General features: G+C 40.5%; 1 protein-coding gene across 3 annotated transcripts; it reads left to right on the top strand.

Annotated features, from left to right (window-relative positions):
* The first annotated feature begins 2450 nt into the window (after positions 1–2450).
* On the top strand, positions 2451–15562 carry map2k4b (mitogen-activated protein kinase kinase 4b). Of its 3 annotated transcripts, XM_046069855.1 has the most exons (13): positions 2452–2713; positions 4417–4452; positions 6258–6290; positions 7472–7574; positions 8109–8283; positions 9541–9660; positions 9772–9891; positions 9989–10040; positions 10324–10451; positions 10913–10990; positions 11122–11270; positions 11961–12006; positions 13699–15562. In XM_046069855.1, the coding sequence occupies exons 1-13, from the start codon at positions 2602–2604 to the stop codon at positions 13810–13812; spliced, it is 1266 nt and encodes a 421-aa protein (XP_045925811.1). In that variant the 5' UTR covers positions 2452–2601; the 3' UTR covers positions 13813–15562. The 3 variants fall into 3 exon arrangements, with proteins under 3 accessions (XP_045925813.1, XP_045925812.1, XP_045925811.1); XM_046069857.1 differs by lacking the exon at positions 4417–4452 and having other exon boundaries at positions 2451–2713; XM_046069856.1 differs by lacking the exon at positions 6258–6290 and having other exon boundaries at positions 2451–2713.
* The last annotated feature ends 2354 nt before the right edge of the window (positions 15563–17916 follow it).

Raw genomic sequence — 17916 nt, 5'->3', positions numbered from 1 at the left:
ATTAGCTGCTGCAGTGCAGGATGAACTCAGAACAGACCCATTTCTCACCTTATTATTCTAAATCATGCAACGAAGAAGAAGAAATGCATAATAAATCCTGGGACAAAATCTGTCCACAAATACTGTACAGCATGTAGTCTGATGAACAAGACTTGTGTTATAGCTGACTTGGGCAGTGAAATGTTTCATTTTTTTAATTCATGTGGTCATAGTTGTCCACAACTCAAATCAGAATATAAGAAGAAATGTTTTATACCACCTCAAGAAGGCTTCCTATCAGAAAGGTAGGAAGGTATTTCAAATGTACAACTGCAGCACTTAAATCTAAGTAAAGTAATTTCCCTGACATTTTTGTGTTACTTTACTTTTAATAGACGCATGTAACAGGTTTTATACTTCCTGTGAGTATAATCCAATCAATCTTATTTTCATACTGTATATCCGTTGTGTAATTTGATAAATTGTGTTGTATGTGGTGCTCGCATCTCAGAGAAGACTCTGACTGCAACATGCGTCTTTGTAAAGAGAGAAACGGACAGAAAAAGTCTCTAACTCTGCTATTTTTTTGTGTATTTAATTGGATGCTTATTTATTTATTGAGCATTTATTTATTTCTGTATTTACTTCTGCCTGTGTCAGGATCGGTCCTCCATAAGCTAAGGTCAATGTATCACGTCAGCTAAATGCAACGTTATCGTGGAACCAGCATGGATTAGTTCAACCTCAAGCTGATGAAAATATTACTGTAACGTTGCAGTGTGAGTTTACCTGAGTTTCCAGCATGTTGTGTGAAGCTGTCTCCCTGTCTGTCTATATTTTTTTCCGAGAGTATTGAACCAATATGCGGCTCGCTGCGCTGTATGAAAGGTACGGCGCCGGTGTTAATCTGCCTCTGAGCTGGGAACGTTGAAGTAACAGAGCCTGAACATGTCTGGAGAAAAGCCACAGCCGGCCTGCCAGTGTTCCTGTGGTTATTGTGGGATCTCTGTATCACTGGGCTTTCACTGGCCTCTCAAGTACCACTGATGTACCTGCTCCAACACATGAGCTCAGCGAAATCTTGGACAAAACAAGCTCTTATTTATGTGGTTTCTGTCTGAGTTTGATCTGAAGGCTGAGGCCAGGTGCAGGAGGATCAGAGATCGAGTGGCGCAGTGGCGCAGATCACGGGGCAATATGACACATGCTGTAATTAGAATTTAAAGATTACTAAAACTGTCAAGGCAAACTTTTTGGGATATCTTGGGATTTAAAGAAGTGTGTTCTGGACTGGAAACATTTAGAGGATGTTTTTAACATTCTCTGAATGAGAGAGAGAATTTTACAGGAGTCACTTAACAAGTAAATAATATCCATGCATCAATCTCCCATCCGGGAAGAGAAAAGCAGAACAAATACAGTATCTCAAATACCCTTAAGTGTTGTTGTGTTTTAATCTGAAGGTTCAATGACATAATTTTCACATATTTAAATAAGTTATTAAAATTGCAGCCTTTTTGCTGATTCTGATTTTTTCAGTATTATTTGCTGAGCAATGTATTGTGCACTGTAGTATTTAATCAGTGCACTGTAACTATAACGTGTATATAATACCCAGTTTTCAGGTGCACATCAGTATGATTTACAATGTAAAACAATATGATGGATAATAAAATTCTTCATACCAGCAGCAGTTGCAATTCTGTGCCCAGCTAAATGTCACATTCACATCTCTGGAATCTTATGCTGGTAGATACAGGCGTCCTATCTGAAATAAAGTAAAGTAAATTTGAGTTTTATATTATTATTTTTATATTTGACACAAATATCACTTAAAGTTATGAACCCCAATGTTGACAATATGATGAAAATGAGGTGATTGCGCTAATTATCATAAAACAGAGACATAATAAACACTGAGATAATGACAAAAATGACTATGTTAAACAGTTGGAAGAGATGGTATGGGGGAATAAATAAGAACTAGAAAAAACAATATGCATTCAGGGTCCCCTTGCTTTTACTTTCAACAGCATGTCACAGTTTTTATCGACATAAGTATGGACATGTGATATGTAGCTGTATATGGCATTTTTCAAAGGCCAAGAACTTTCAAGCTAAACACTAAACTAGATTAGTTTTGACATGATCCAATAAATACAAGAATGCAGCTGTGAAATGTAAATGAAATATAAAAAAATGAATATGCTACGTTGTGTGATTCAAACAACACAAACAGTGTGAAACAGGAGGGACAATGTGCCATGACAACAGCAATAATGTAGATTTAATTGTGTCCACTGTTTTGTTGAATCACACAAGATGAAAATGAAAATGAGTTCAGGCAGTATTTACAATGTAGGACGTGGAGTATACTATGTACAGAGCGCGCTGACTTGCATAAGTACCAGAAATATGTCATATATATCGCTGTCAAGTGGTGATTGGGTGTATTTTCCGACAGGCCCTGAAGGCAGCAGCGGCACGGACGTGGCCGTGGCGCAGCTGCAGCACAGTGGCGCTGTACACACAGTCTACATCAGCGTCCCTTCTGGAGGCAGAGAGGGCGAAGTTTCACTCTGCATTGCAGCCTGAGCGCTGCTGCCGGAATCCAACACAACAATGGCGACTCCCAGTCCTGACAGCAACTCCTCAAGCTCCAGCAACAGTAGCAGCATTGTAGGAACCGCGTCGCACCATTTCCACCCGCAGACGCACAGCAGCAGCATGCAAGGTAGGCGACAATGGCTTTTATTCCATCATTTTTCAGTTTCAACTGAAGACACTGGAGTTAGTGGGAAAAGGTAGCTTGTAGCTTCCCAGAAGCAGAAAAACCGTGGTAAAGTCAGACAGAATAATTCATACTTTCCGGTCATAACTTTCAAAACAAAGCCCACGTTGTTCATTTCATACTGGTTCACATTTTGTTGTATAAGTTCATATACATGAACAAGCTCCATTTAAAATTTTATCTTGTTCTGCTAATGTAAATGTAAAATGGAGTGGTTCTGTTAAGTGCTATAAATTGACCTGGTATTTTAAAATTCTGTATTGTTAGAAAATGTAGTGATCTATTTATCCAGGATGGTGGAGTACTAACGGTTACCAATCCTACATGCAAGGTCACTCATAATTTCTCTTAAATTAATTTATGGCATGTTGACAGATACTGGGCATGTCAAGTCAGTATTCAGGCCCTAGTATTACAAGTTTCAATGTTGACATGATACACAGAATACATCTAATTATTAAAATATATTAATCTACAAGTATTGTTTTAGTATTAAACCAATCAAATCCGCAATGTGAATTAATTCAACCCTTTGATAGTCTTGTTAGCAGTTTGTCGCGCTGTAGAATTTTATTTTGAAGGCTTGTGCCGTTTCCGCTAAGGCTCTAGCTTTCTTTGCCTAGCTTGAAGTAGCTGCCTGATACTACATGGCTACCAGGTTAGCCCCTTTTTAGCTGCTGAACCTACAGACCTGTAGAGGCAAAGTGAAGTGTTCTCATTCATTGAGTCTGACATGACCCTCCATTAGAAACAAATTCTAAATCCAAAATGTATGACACTGTATTCAGGGAATGTCTATTCACCGACATTACTTGCACCAGGCTGCTAACGTTAAGTTAAAAGGAACATTAACGTTACTATCAAGGCCTGCAAGTGAAGTGTTTCAATCTTCAAAGCCAGGCCACCGTTTGAACGCACCGCTGTCTATGGCAAATAAATGATCCAAACAATACAATTAAATATAGCTATTGTATATTATATCCACCATGTCAACATTCGTAAAACTTTGTTGATTAATATGCTTTGCTTCAGTCGTTTGACTACACGCCACGGAGATTTCAGCCCTTTTAAATAATGTGATAACATGAAATAAACAACAGTGTAACTTAACGTTAGCCCCCGAGTCCACACTCTAAACCCATTATCGGACGGAAAGCCAAGCCTGGCTGGGTCCTAAACCTACAGCAAGCCAACAACAGTTTTTTTGCCTCTTGGACTATATATCCTTCACAAATGTTTCGATAAGATGCCATGAGCCACGGCAGTGTCCGCTGTTAAATCACCATAGAGGACCACCCGGTGCCAGCTGAGGTGTATGAATCTGTGGTTTGTTGCGTTGTTGCTAATTTGGGATCAAACTGAATGTGGATCTTATTTTGTTACTCATAAACGTTTGAACGCAATGCTGTCTAAATCTTACAAGACAAAGACGTACAGCAAGTCACACAGAGTCTTGTCCGATAATGGACGTGTTGATGGTAGCTTCTGGATAATGGATGGATGGATTCCATTTACTGATTGACTTTTAGCAACCCTAACCTAATCAGAGCAGAGCAGCCATGTGTCCAGTGGTCAGCAGATCTGAGTTGCATGTTCTTACTTTGTGGCAGATGTCTAGTATCAAATGTTTTATCTGAACCTTACAGAAACCAACACCTGCTGGAGATGTCAAAATGAAACAGGTATTCACTCTTACTTTACTAGGTTTCAGTCTGCTGTTGGGTTTTTTTTGTTGTTGTTGTTGTTGTTTACACTGTCTGGTTAGGACACATCTTGGCAAATTAATTCCTTGAAATGCCCACTGTCTACCCCCCACCCCTTTTTTCTTCTCTATCTTTTAATGGGATGTTTTTAAAAATGTCCAATGCAGCATCATATTTATGCACAACAGTTTCTGTCATTTTCTGTTTGTTTCCAAATTTGATGTCTATTATATTTATATATTATTTTTAATTTTTGTTAAACATTTTTTTTTCCCCGGCTTTTTTTATCCACTTAGCTGCATGTTTTTAATTCATGTTTCCATATTACAGTGATCTTAGTTTGAGACACTACACGCAACCCCATCCAGGAACGTTTTTTTTCTTAGCGGCACAGATATCAAAATGTGGTTTTAGTGCCAACTCTTAGTGAAATGCCATGGAAAGATGACAACTGAAGTGAACACATCTTTACACCACATCTCCGCAATTCAAATCAACTGCCAGTTGTCCACCTGGAAGTGACGTTAGTGTGACATCAGGGTGATTCTGTCCACACTGCTGCTGTTCTGCTGGCTTGGCAGAATGTCAGTGACGTTCCACTGGCGAATACGACTTCCCATTGCCATATACCAATTCTTACTGACGTATGCCTCTGCTGATTATGGTATGTCACTGATGTGTGCCACTTCTAAACAGCTGGTCCCTGGTGTTCCACAGATTGCTGCCCCTCTCCATCGGCACTTAGTGGTATGCCACTTCAGCTATTGGCATGTCACCGCTGTAAGACTGGCATATGACATGTAGAAATGGTATATTGCATATGTTCACTGGCATAAGATGAGTCTTAGGTACATATTCCACTGCTGTGGTAATGGTATTCGTCATACGTGACAATGCTGTTGGCATACAGCTCGCGTCAGTGGTCAAATTTTGTCAAGGCATACTGTTAGTTGTACAGGGCTAATATGTAGCAACGCCTAGCCCTGCTAAGCTGAATGACGTTCATAACTTGAAAGGACGCGCAACACTGTACAATGCTCCCTTTTTAAGCCGAGGTATAGATGAAGAGCCAACCTGTGTTGCAAGTCATTGTGAAACAGATAGTATCTACTTTTTGGACTCATATAATCAGAGGATTGGAGATTAGTAGTGCTAAGTCTGCAGTTTGACACGGCATCTGCTAGTGAAACGTGCTACCTGTCACTGGAACATGAGTGGCATGTCATTGTCATGTGACGCACAGCGACAGGATACCAATAGTCAACAGTGGCATATATGCAAGTATTGAATCATCAAATGCTGGTGGGGAGAGGTATTTGCCTGTGGAACGTGACTGACATACTAAGTGCTATATGCCAGATGAAGAGCAGCAGCACAGCCACTTTTCAATGTTGGCATCATTCATTTTTGTATAATGCACTAAAGGTACTAAATTGAATTTGAAACTGCAGGAACTAAAAGAAGCCAAAGCATCAAAGTCATTTTAATACATTCTGCTATTGGGCTAGTTTTGACTAAACATGTTTAAAATTGTACTGTTCCTCAGTCCACTGTGAACGCAGTGGAACCTCATCAAGTGACACGTACAGTTGCATGGCAGTGCACTTAACCAGTTTCACCAAAATATGGTGATTCATTCACCAGCCAAAGCCCATTCAGAGTAACCTGACCTGTGTTTCACTTTCAGCATAGGCTCTTGCTGGGATGGCACTTCTGAATAAGGACCCACTCGCACTAAAACAAGCCCGAGGAAAATGTAGTAAAATGTTTTTTCTTTACTTCAGGGTTTCAGATAAGCCTGTCTGGAGTGTCCCAAAGTAAGCAATAGACTCGCACACGAAGCACACCTCTACTCTTTGTGGGTACACTTCAGTAGTCTAAAGTGGTTTCCTTTCCTCACTGACTTTCATTGTTTCTGTTCAATCGTTTGATGCCAGCTGGTCTTATTGAGCTCCAGATTCTTGATGCGTCTGTCATCGTATTTAATTGGATATCATAGGTGAAAGGATGCCACTGTATACTATTGAATCAGCCTGTGTGGTGCTCTGGTAGTTGGGGAGTCTGTCCACTGTTCATAAATTCAGTTATGGCCAAGAGCGATCCATTTGCACCGGGGCTTAAAGGTTAAAAAGGGATATGTTGCACGCAAGAACAGGGCATAGCAAAGACAACTCAACGCTTGCACTCGGCACGTTGCACAGAAGCTAGCCTAATTGCCAAGTATATTCTGGAGATGCATCCTAATATACCCTTAATGTTACTGACACTGTTGACTTGATTCAGTCTTAAATTGGAAAGAAGTGCTATTTAAGTGTTGGGTCACTTTGCCATCTTAAGGGAACTTTTCAGGTTTGAATTGCACTATATATTTTTAATGTTCGTTTTTTTTTTTTTTTTTTGCTAGTTGTAAGTAGAATTTCTTCTATTTTTTTTTTTTTGACAGGGATTCCCAATATCCGTATCCTGCAGTAAGGCTCCCTTTGGCTCTGTTGCAGGAACAACAATTCCAATAACTTAAAATATAAATTATTTGGGCAAAAATATGCCTTATACAGCTCAAAGAACTGGTGTAGTATCAGAGTATTGGGAACCCCTGAACATCTGGGAACTGGGCTTGTGTCAAAATGATTTTTGTGCTTCATCTGATCTTGAGAAGAGCTTGAGATAACCCTAAGGTCAGTCTATGTATGAAAACGGCTCACAGTGGACTGGATCTTTAACTCCTGTTTCTCCTCACCGTTCTCTACTGATTTATTAGTCAGATTTAATTGTACAAAGCACAATTATCTGCTTGTACTTGGGCCACTGAATATTTTGTGGCACAAATTTGTTAAAGTTGCTTATTGCATACATGCAAAGGCTTATCTCAAGCATGTAGAGACTGAAGTTGCCGAGGTAAGACGCACTGTGTGTCCTCTGTTGGCACCGGCTGGTTGAACCCACTGTGTGGTGTGCATGTTGTGGGAATCTGGATCTGTTTCTCTCTTCGTCCTGCCAGGTAAACGTAAAGCTCTGAAGCTGAATTTCGCCAACCCTCCAGTGAAACCGGCCTCCAGGCTCCCGCTCAATCCAACGCCTCCGTCTTTCCAGAACCCTCACATGTGAGTAGCCGATGGGGTCTTAAACATTCTACAAGAAAAATGACTCGTTCTGATCTCTATTGGAACCAAAAACACACTCTCTCAAAGAATCAGAAATCAGAAATGCCCTCTGTTGAACTGCGCGGCTAAACCACTAGAGGGCAGCAAAAACCTTTTAATGGGTTGTTTTAAAAATGTCCAATGCAGCATCCTATTTATGCACAACAGTTTCTGTCATTGACCAGTTTGCTATCTCTCTCCAGCCCTTTTCATATTTCACTCCCATCAAGGAGTGTAATGACGTAGGAAAGATCAGATTAGAAAGTCACCTCATGGGACCTTTTTTAAATGGTTCAGATTGACAGAAGCTTGGGGTCTGCTGATAAAATATTTATCATATCCACATTAATCTAAAATGCATGTTCCTCTCATGGCTCCACGCTGTCTCTTCCTGCTCCGTCCCCTTCCTGTGGCCTCTTCCTCCTACTGTTTCATACGCTGCCTCGTCCAATCCTGTCTGATCCCATCCGATCCCGTCCTCCGGGCTCCTCCCAGAGAGCGTCTGCGGACACACAGCATCGAGTCGTCGGGGAAGCTGAAGATCTCTCCGGAGCAGCATTGTGACTTTACAGCAGAGGATCTGAGAGACCTCGGGGAGATTGGTCGCGGGGCGTATGGCTCCGTGAACAAGATGGTCCACAAACCCACGGGCCAGATCATGGCTGTCAAGGTGACCTGCTGATAAACACAATCACCTGAGTTTAACTCTTCCAAACCAACAATAAATCAGTTCAAAATACAGAAGGCGTTACCTTTGCCTTTAAGGCCATGCCGCTAAGCAGAATTGTTGCTTCAGCCAAGTTATGGAATTTCTGCGGTACTTTTGTTCATGGGAAGCACCTGCAAGGAAAATAAGGGGGAAAAATCTGTCCAACCTGTAGTTTGTAGAAACATCTGTAGAATCCAATCAAAGGGTAACTTAAGTATTTTTCAACCTGGACCCTATTTTCCCATGTTTTTGTGTCTATGTGACTAATTGGGACAAAGTCTTTTGAAATTGGTCCAGTAGTGAGCGAGCGCGCTACAGTCGGCTGCAGCGAAAGAGGGCTGCAACGTAATCCTCGCAGGGAATTGCATCCACTCAAAGTACGTCCACTGAAGTGCTTGTGTTTGCCACTGACGGGCTCAGATTAATATTATAGGTGTATGAAAACATTAATATTAAGGAAAGGATTCAGGACCAAATTCACACAAACACATAAGCAAACTAACCGACCCAGGCAGCGGTAGACAAGCAACTGCCGTGTTCTGTGAGGTGAAATTGCGCGCGTTTATTTGTTAATTTAAATTTTTTATTTTTTTCCTCAAGGGAGTCTGGTGGCTTTGAGAGCGATATAGCGACTGTTTCTGGTTTAAAAATAGGGAACTCACTCTTTAAAAAAAAAAAAAGAAAAAAAAAAAAGCTCTCTCTCTCTATAGAGAGCCTTTCCATCATCTGCTACAATCTTAACCACATCTACAAACCAGTAGCAAGTCGTGGCAGGGGCCAAACAGACAAACCCTCACCAGGAGGAAGTTATTTTGACAATCACCTGTGGAAAACAGTGTTTTACCAAACATGTGAGTCTCTGTCTGGATACTTGATCTGGACATCTGATCCACAAGCCTTCACATTTACACCTGGCGTTCTCCATCTCCTTAGTCTTGAAAGGTATTATTGACCAGTTAGACCCTTATCATCATTGGCTCTGATAGCGAGCAAAGCATGCAGTGAAGCTGCAAGATGGCACAGTGTGTTTGCTGCTTTGGTCAACTAACCACAGCAACACATAAAAGAAAATTGAATTCATTTGCATTCCTGTTTTTTACACAAATAAGCTTCTCATATCTCTGTAGCATAAAGTGAAATAAACTGGTGGTGCAGTAGACTGTAAAGTAGGAATTGGTCAGAATTGTAAATGTGTTCTTGTTTTGCCGTGTCTCCCAGAGGATTCGCTCCACAGTGGACGAGAAGGAGCAGAAGCAGCTGCTGATGGACCTTGACGTGGTGATGAGGAGTAGTGACTGTCCCTACATTGTTCAGTTCTACGGCGCTCTCTTCAGAGAGGTCTGACTAGAACTCACTGAGCTCTAGTGCTTCTAGAGCTCATGCTCATATCAGCAGACAGATGGTTTTGTAGACATGTGAGGAAAACTAACCTTTGACTCTTTGTTTCAGGGAGACTGTTGGATTTGTATGGAACTTATGTCTACCTCATTAGACAAATTCTACAAATATGTATATTGTTCATTAGATGATGTCATTCCAGAGGAAATATTAGGCAAAATAACATTAGCCGTGAGTAGATGAGTCCCTTTGTCTTTATGCATGTTGACTTCATACCGTGCGTATTGTCGAAACAACATAAGTGATGTTTTTATTTTGCCCTCAACAGACCGTTAAAGCACTGAACCACTTAAAAGAAAACTTGAAAATAATTCACAGAGGTGAGACTTAATAGTGTGTGTGTGTGTGTGTGTAAAATGTAATTAATTAAAATTCATGTCAAATAATTATGGAATATTGAGTACAAGCCATCTAATTGCATTTAACAATCGCACAGTCACTTTGTACACAAATAAAAATGATGGTGAATTTCTTTCATACTATTAAGTTTTTTTTAATGTTAAAAAAATATTTCTGTTGGCAGTATCAAAACCATTTATATCAGCATTTGCATTCGAAAAAATGTGAATCAATTCTATTATTCCTACTCTGTATTCATTTTAGACATCAAACCTTCCAATATTCTAATGGACCGAAGGGGTAATATCAAGCTGTGTGATTTCGGCATCAGCGGTCAGCTGGTGGACTCCATAGCCAAGACCAGAGATGCAGGCTGCAGACCTTACATGGCGGTAAGCGATCCAAAGTAGTGACTTAACAACTGACAGCTGTCAATCTGTCAGACAGATAAACTGAAACAGTATCTTGCTGAGTTGGCGTGCAGGTGCGGCCATTCAAAACTGACGAGCTTTCCTGGCTCACATTTTACTGAACACAAATGAATAAAAGGCTGTTTACAGTATTGTCTGACATTTAGCAGCTGTGGCTCAGGAGATGGAGCGGGTTGCCCACAATGGTTGTTACATCTATGTAATGGATGTGATGTTGTGTAACAGTGTTTTGAATGGTCAGAAGAATAGAAAGGTGTTATTCAAATACTACAGAGTGTTTAATTCAACAAACTAAAACCAGCCACAACACTGCAATGGACTAGGCTCAAGCTCCCATAGGAACAAGTTGGATCTTAATCGGGTTTGAGGCTCAGCTCAGATTTTGACCCTGACAAAAAAATGTGTGTGTGTGTGTGTTTCAGCCTGAAAGGATAGATCCCAGTGCTTCCAGACAAGGCTATGATGTCCGGTCTGATGTGTGGAGCTTAGGAATCACCCTGGTAAGAGAAATATTGTCATCCGCTTAATGTGAACTCTGACCTCGTTATATCTGCACACATTTGAATTGACAGGGCTGTAGGGCCAATAAGGTCTGCCGGTCCTTCAAAGTCCCTGGTTTGTTTGCTTTCAGTACGAGCTGGCCACAGGAAGATTTCCTTACCCAAAGTGGAATAGTGTGTTTGATCAGCTGACACAAGTGGTGAAAGGTGAGCCTCCCCAGCTCAGCAACTCGGAGGAGAGGCAGTTCTCCCCCAAGTTCATCAACTTTGTTAACCTATGGTAAGCACCATTACATTAAGTCATACACACAACATCAGTAGTATTGCAGTGTGTGAAATAAACCACTTAATTTAACATCCTGTTTTGGTGAAAACATTCTCAAACAGCTGAGTGTGAAAGTTCCCAGCTTAACTCAACATCCACTTACTAGCTTTTTCTAGAGCTTTCAACTACATCTCAGGGTCTCTATTAGTGGATGGAGCTGCTCAGTAGTCCTCATGTGGCCAGTGTGTGGAGTCGAGTAAACTGTATGACAATTGAGCAAACACAGTTTGCTTATAGACCTTTTGTTTTAAAGCTTAAAAAAAAAACACACTGTAAGCAGCCCTTTAGTGAAGTTATTTGTTTTCATATTTGAAAAGATTTTAAAAGTGAAAACCTTTTTCTGAAATGATCTCCTGACTAAAAGTGAGCGTAGTTAACCTTTTACCATTTCACAATGTCAGTGCACATTTACAGTCAATTTGAACAGAAAACAATAGAAAATGTTTGTCTTACTTTTAATAATTTGCTTAATTCTTGAGACCACACACAAATGGAGGTGTTTAGTCGGTCATAGCTGTTCAGTAATTGGTTCTAAGTGCGTCTAATCATGGCAGTTTAAAATGCTGGGCAGTCTGCCACTGAATACTTGTTCCCCTATGCTGATGGAGTTCGATTTATTTTTGTGCGTGTTCTTTTTCTGTCCAGCCTTACAAAGGATGAATCAAAAAGGCCAAAGTACAAGGAGCTTCTGGTAAGTTCTTGGACCGTTCTTTAGTTTTTACTCACACTCCACAAATCAGTACATCAAGCACACAAGCATGACATGAGTGTCTTAATGGTGCTGTCCATGGTTCTGAAAAAGATTTTAAAGTAACCTGGTCTACTTACTGTTAAATATCCATAATATACTCTGTATGTGTAAAATACAGAACGTTACTAGTTAAACATGTGCTCCTGATCATGGTGCCTAAAATCTTCAGCTGTTCCCTGAGCAACAAAGCCTCTGCTGGTCAGACACACTGTAACAAGAGGAGTGGGACATACTATAATTTGGGCATAGTTTACTTTCATGACACATTATGTATTATTCAGTGTGTCAATAGCAAAATTGAATTTGGCAAAGAAATTAATTCCTTAACTAATGAATTTGACTTAACTTTTGTACCTTTTTTAAAGCTGCACTAACTAAATATGTTTTATGCCAACAATGAGTCAAATGACTGTGAAATGTGTTGCCCATAGTGACAAACCTACTGACGATTATCACCTACCTTTACAGTTCCCCTTTTGCCTCTTTTCACTCATTGTTTTTGTTCTGCCCACAAACTCATACACCTATCGACCTCTTTCCAGAAGTTGTGGGAAGCTGTTTTGCATGGAGAATCTTTGAAAAATCCCATGTACACATGAACTTAGCGGAGCATCTTGCATTATCAATTTGCTAGCAAGCTAAATACTTTCCTCAGGAGTTGGTAGTGACTAAATTGAAGCTAAATGTAGAGTGAATATTGGACCAACATTTGTCAGGTTACCAGAATTAGGACTTCAAATGAATGCTAATGTTGCTCTGTCTGCTGGATGTGTAAATTCACCATAACTTTAAATATGATGTCAGTGTTGTTTCCAGTTTCTTCTGCTGCCCCCAAGTGGTTATATTAAAAAAAAAAAAACAAAAAAAAAAAAATAGGGTTAATATAGTCTGCCAAATAGGCGTTTTTTTTCTTGCCTCTAAAATATGTGTTTATGTCAAATACGGTATCTCACAGAAGTGTGCAAACCCCTCAGATTTTTGTAAATATTTGATTATAGAGAGCCCTCCCCTTTCAGTGGACAACCATGGGAACTTCAGAAAAATATTGGTAACGGTAGTCAATGGCAACTTTCTTGGCTTGCAAAAGTATATTTTAAATTGACCAACATCATATGTGTAATTCAGGGCTCAATTCTTACGGGATAAAAAGATAAGTTGTCTCTCGCCATTGACTACCGTACATATTTTTCCTGAAATAAGGTCCTATGAGCCGGAAAAAGAAGCGAGTGACTTGGGCTCTCTATCTTTTCATGTGACAACACTGAAGAAATGACACTTGCTGTTGTAGTAGTGTACAGCTTGCAGTGTAAATCTGCTGTCCCCTCAAAATGACACATCACACAGCCATTAATGTCTAAACAGCTGGCAACAAAAGTGAGTACACCCCTAAGTGAAAAGATATATTCAAATATTTACAAAATGTGAGGGGTGTACTCACTTTTGTGAGATACTATGCATGTATTTATCTTATTCTCCTAGCAACCAGTTCAACGCACATTTGAGGATTTAGGACACTAGCTTTAAATCAGCTGGCTATTTTAGGAACCACAACTATGACTACTTGAAGGAATTTTCATCGAACCTAAAAGCTCACTGTAAATTTTTTTTTTTTATTTTTTTTTTCTCCTGCAGAAACATCCCTTCATTCTGATGTACGAAGAGCGCTACGTGGATGTCGCCAGTTACGTATGTCGCATCCTGGATCAGATCCCTGCCTCTCCCATCTCTCCTATGTATGTGGACTGATGGGGTTAGACTGGGGGGGGGGTGTCACCCAATATGTAGTGGATGGGACAGTCAGCTTTAAGATTCCACGCTTGACATCTTGTCCATCAGATTTACGTAGGATCACCTGTTTATTCACACGTTCCAAAGAACAAAGGAACTTCAGTTCAAATTGCCCGGTGCAAAGAGATGAGCGCTGGTAAGCAAACCCTTCCACCTCCCGTCACCTCATTTTAAAGTCAGTGAAATCTGAACTGTTCTCATCTTCAGCCAGGAAAAACTTGAAGACATAACGTTGTCTTAGTAAAATGAAACGCGTCTTTTTATGTGAGGGTGGGGAAAAAGGAACAGAGTATGCTTATTGAATATGTTGTAGGCAAATGCAGAATCTACCAAATAAAATGTTGAACAGTGACACTCGTGACATATGAACAAAAATAGCCACCTTTTGAAGTGTACATTGTGGACTATATATGCATTATGTGTGTTCACTTCTGCATTGTTAACATGTAGAGATGTATGCCAATAGACCTACTGTCTAAACACACACACTTTTCAAGCAGTTTGTTGTGGGCACCTTCCCTCACGGTAAATGAATTGAGTATGCAAAAGTGCTTGTCTCTGGACAGCTCATTGATTCGGTAGAGTGGCTTTACTTACTTGTCTCTTTCTCTCCTCTTTTTTTGTTTTTTTTATTTTTTCCCCCTCCAATATGCAATCTGTAAGTTTGCCTTGACCTATGATTGGGACATACACATCCAGTATTGGCCCCAGTTTGTACCTTTTATGTCTTATATTATCATTAGCATCTTTGTTCGGATTTGGTAATGAAGTTGCAACTTAGGAAGTGGGCTAAAAAAAGAATCTTTTTAGATCCAGGTGGGCAGAAGGTCTTGTGAATATTCTAGAAATACCATTTGAACTGCAGCAGGTGTTAAACAACCATGTGGGTTTTTTCCAAGATCAGCAATTTATCTTTCAGAAAAATGGATGTTTATCTCTGACTCAAACAAGGCACAAACTGGGACTAAACAATGTTACATTGCACGATGTAAAGTTACTTTGGGACATTATGTCCTCGTGTGTGTGTGTGTGTGTGTGTGTGTGTGTGTGTTTCAGTTTGAGAACAAGCCCTAAAGCTCCTTAGCCTCCTGTCATATCACTGTACAGCTAAACCGCTCATCCACACAGATCACAGATCCACCATGCTGCCATACAAAGGCAAAAAGTAATGACTACCTTTCCGAACGGTCCTGGCAAAGGTTTCCTAAAAAATTGCACCATGAATGCTGCTAAATGACATAATGTCCACTTCAACCACACAACTTTCAGGGGAGGAGGAAGATCACTCCTCACATAGTTACTGCTATTTGACTCATAAGGTCACCATAGACTCAGCATGTTCCTCCGTGACTCGGCATGTCTCTCTGGCTTGCACTGATGATAGAATTTTTTTTCCCACGCCAAAAACTGTTTACTACTTTCGGGGTGTATCTCCATAGTCTAAAACGCGTTCCCTCACCTCTCTTCCTCCACCGGTACTGATAGACTGCAGTTTACCGTATCAGGACAGGTGAAGGGGAGGCCGCAACTTGAGACTATTGAGATCCACCTGCTGACGTTCCCTCTCAGAAAGGCATGTGTGCCAGTCAGCAGTTGGTGGACAAACATCACACAACTTGGAGTTAGCTACTTAACCAAACTGTCTGTATGGGTGGTGGCACTCAAGACTGGGACAAGACTTGTAATGTAATAAATTACTTTAAAGGATTAGGACGGCATGGTGTATATTCTTTTTGTCAACAAATCCCATTAAAGCTAGTGTGCAGGACTTTTGCATATAAATGAACGTCCGTTACATTCAAGCCCTTGCCATTCCAGTTCACGCAATGCTGATTAAGCCTATCCTCTTCAGGTAAATCTCTCTGTACTCGCAGTATGCCAGAGTTTTTAAATTTGTGGTGACGTTCCGCATACGCCTTGTGTCGACAGCGTGGTGTAATTGCTCTTACTGTCAGAAAGGGGCGACTAAGGTTCCGCACTGCAGGTTTAATATAACATTGAATATTGCCAGCCTTATCCTTTAACATAGCAAATACTAATAATGTAAAGTAATTTTATTATAATAAGCCAAAAGTATAAAGTAACTTAAAGTCAGCTTTGTCACATGATACAAGATCTCAGTTTGATCTTTTATCTGTTGGAGTATTGCAATTATTGTTACTCTTTTCGATTCGTGTGGGAAATACACATTTTAAGACTGATTGATTGACATTGTCAGGTTTTTTTTGTTTTTTTTCCACTGTATGCTTTATTACATTTAGTTTTATTACATTAAAGGATTGCTGTTGTTAAAGGGCTACTCCAGTGATTTTTAGTATTGTACTTTCATAAAGTTGGGAGTCTTGGAAGAGACAGATTAAAACAATGGTCAAAACTGGTGCAGCAGAAGCCGAGACATCCTGACTTTTAGTCCTTCATATAGAGAGCCCAAGTCCCTCCCCTTCCGGTGGACCACCATGGGATGTTATTTCAGAAAAATATTGTACAGTAGTCAATGGCAAGGGACAACAAATATTTTGACCCCGTTTAAATTGTGAATTACGTATGTTTGTCAATTTAAAATAAAAAAAAAATTGGCAGTATTTGTTGTAAAACTTCTGAGGTATCAGACTGTAAAAATACAAATTACAAAGCCCTCAAACCCAAAAGTCGCGTATATGACGTAACTTTCTCTCCTTGACTGAAGCTAATGTTACTGGAGCTAACCTCGAAAAACTTACATGAGAGGATGATGTGATAAAAGGACCAGGAGCCGTTGGATTTAACACATCAGGTGAGATATATTTCTGCGTGGAACATAGCTAACTTACCTAGCTAGCAACAACCAAGCAAAGTTAGCTAGCATACTGCGTTAACATGTTGCTGACGTACACTAACCTAAAGGATTATTAGGAACACCTGTTCAATTTCTCATTAACGCAATTATCTAATCAACCAATCACATGGCAGTTGCTTCAATGCATTTAGGGGTGTGGTCCTGGTCAAGACAATCTCCTGAACTCCAAACTGAATGTCAGAATGGGAAAGAAAGGTGATTTAAGCTATTTTGAGCGTGGCATGGTTGTTGGTGCCAGAAGGGCCGGTCTGAGTATTTCACAATCTGCTCAGTTACTGGGATTTTCACGCACAACTATTTCTAGGGTTCACAAAGAATGGTGTGAAAATGGACATCCAGTATGCGGCAGTTTGTGGGTGAAAATGCCTTGTTGATGCTAGAGGTCAGAGGAGAATGGGCCGACTGATTCAAGCTGATAGAAGAGCAACTTTGACTGAAATAACAACCATGTTACAACCGAGGTATGCAGCAAAGCATTTGTGAAGCCACAACACGCACAACCTTGAGGCCGATGGGCTACAACAGCAGAAGACCCCACCGGGTACCACTCATCTCCACTACAAATAGGAAGAAGAGGCTACAATTTGCAAGAGCTCACCAAAATTGGACAGTTGAAGACTGTGAAATGTTGCCTGGTCTGATGAGTCTTGATTTCTGTTGAGACATTCAGATGGTAGAGTCAGAATTTAGCGTAAACAGAATGAGAACATGGATCCATCATGCCTTGTTACCACTGTGCAGGCTGCTGGTGGTGGTGTAATGGTGTGGGGGATGTTTTCTTGGCACACTTTAGGCCCCTTAGTGCCAATTGGGCATCGTTTAAATGCCACGGCCTACCTGAGCATTGTTTCTGACCATGTCCATCCCTTTATGGCCACCATGTACCCATCCTCTGATGGCTACTTCCAGCAGGATAATGCACCGTCACAAAGCTCAAATCATTTCAAATTGGTTTCTTGAACATGACAATGAGTTCACTGTACTAAAATGGCCCCCACAGTCACCAGATCTCAACCCAATAGAGCATCTTTGGGATGTGGTGGAACGGGAGCTTCGTGCCCTGGATGTGCATCCCACAAATCTCCATCAACTGCAAGATGCTATCCTATCAATATGGGCCAACATTTCTAAAGAATGCTTTCAGCACCTTGTTGAATCAATGCCACGTAGAATTAAGGCAGTTCTGAAGGCGAAAGGGGGTCAAACACAGTATTAGTATGGTGTTC

The sequence above is a fragment of the Micropterus dolomieu genome, linkage group LG14 (genome assembly GCF_021292245.1).
Source record: "Micropterus dolomieu isolate WLL.071019.BEF.003 ecotype Adirondacks linkage group LG14, ASM2129224v1, whole genome shotgun sequence".
Taxonomy (NCBI): Eukaryota; Metazoa; Chordata; class Actinopteri; order Centrarchiformes; family Centrarchidae; genus Micropterus; species Micropterus dolomieu.
This window is presented reverse-complemented; position numbering and strand designations above follow the sequence as displayed.

Excerpts from the sequence above, each read along its gene's own strand:
- map2k4b (XM_046069855.1), top strand. The coding sequence starts at position 2,602 with ATGGCGACTCCCAGTCCTGACAGCAACTCCTCAAGCTCCAGCAACAGT. Across the intron at positions 7,575-8,108 it reads TCTTTCCAGAACCCTCACAT|AGAGCGTCTGCGGACACACA; the intron begins GTGAGTAGCCGA and ends GGCTCCTCCCAG. Across the intron at positions 8,284-9,540 it reads GCCAGATCATGGCTGTCAAG|AGGATTCGCTCCACAGTGGA; the intron begins GTGACCTGCTGA and ends CGTGTCTCCCAG.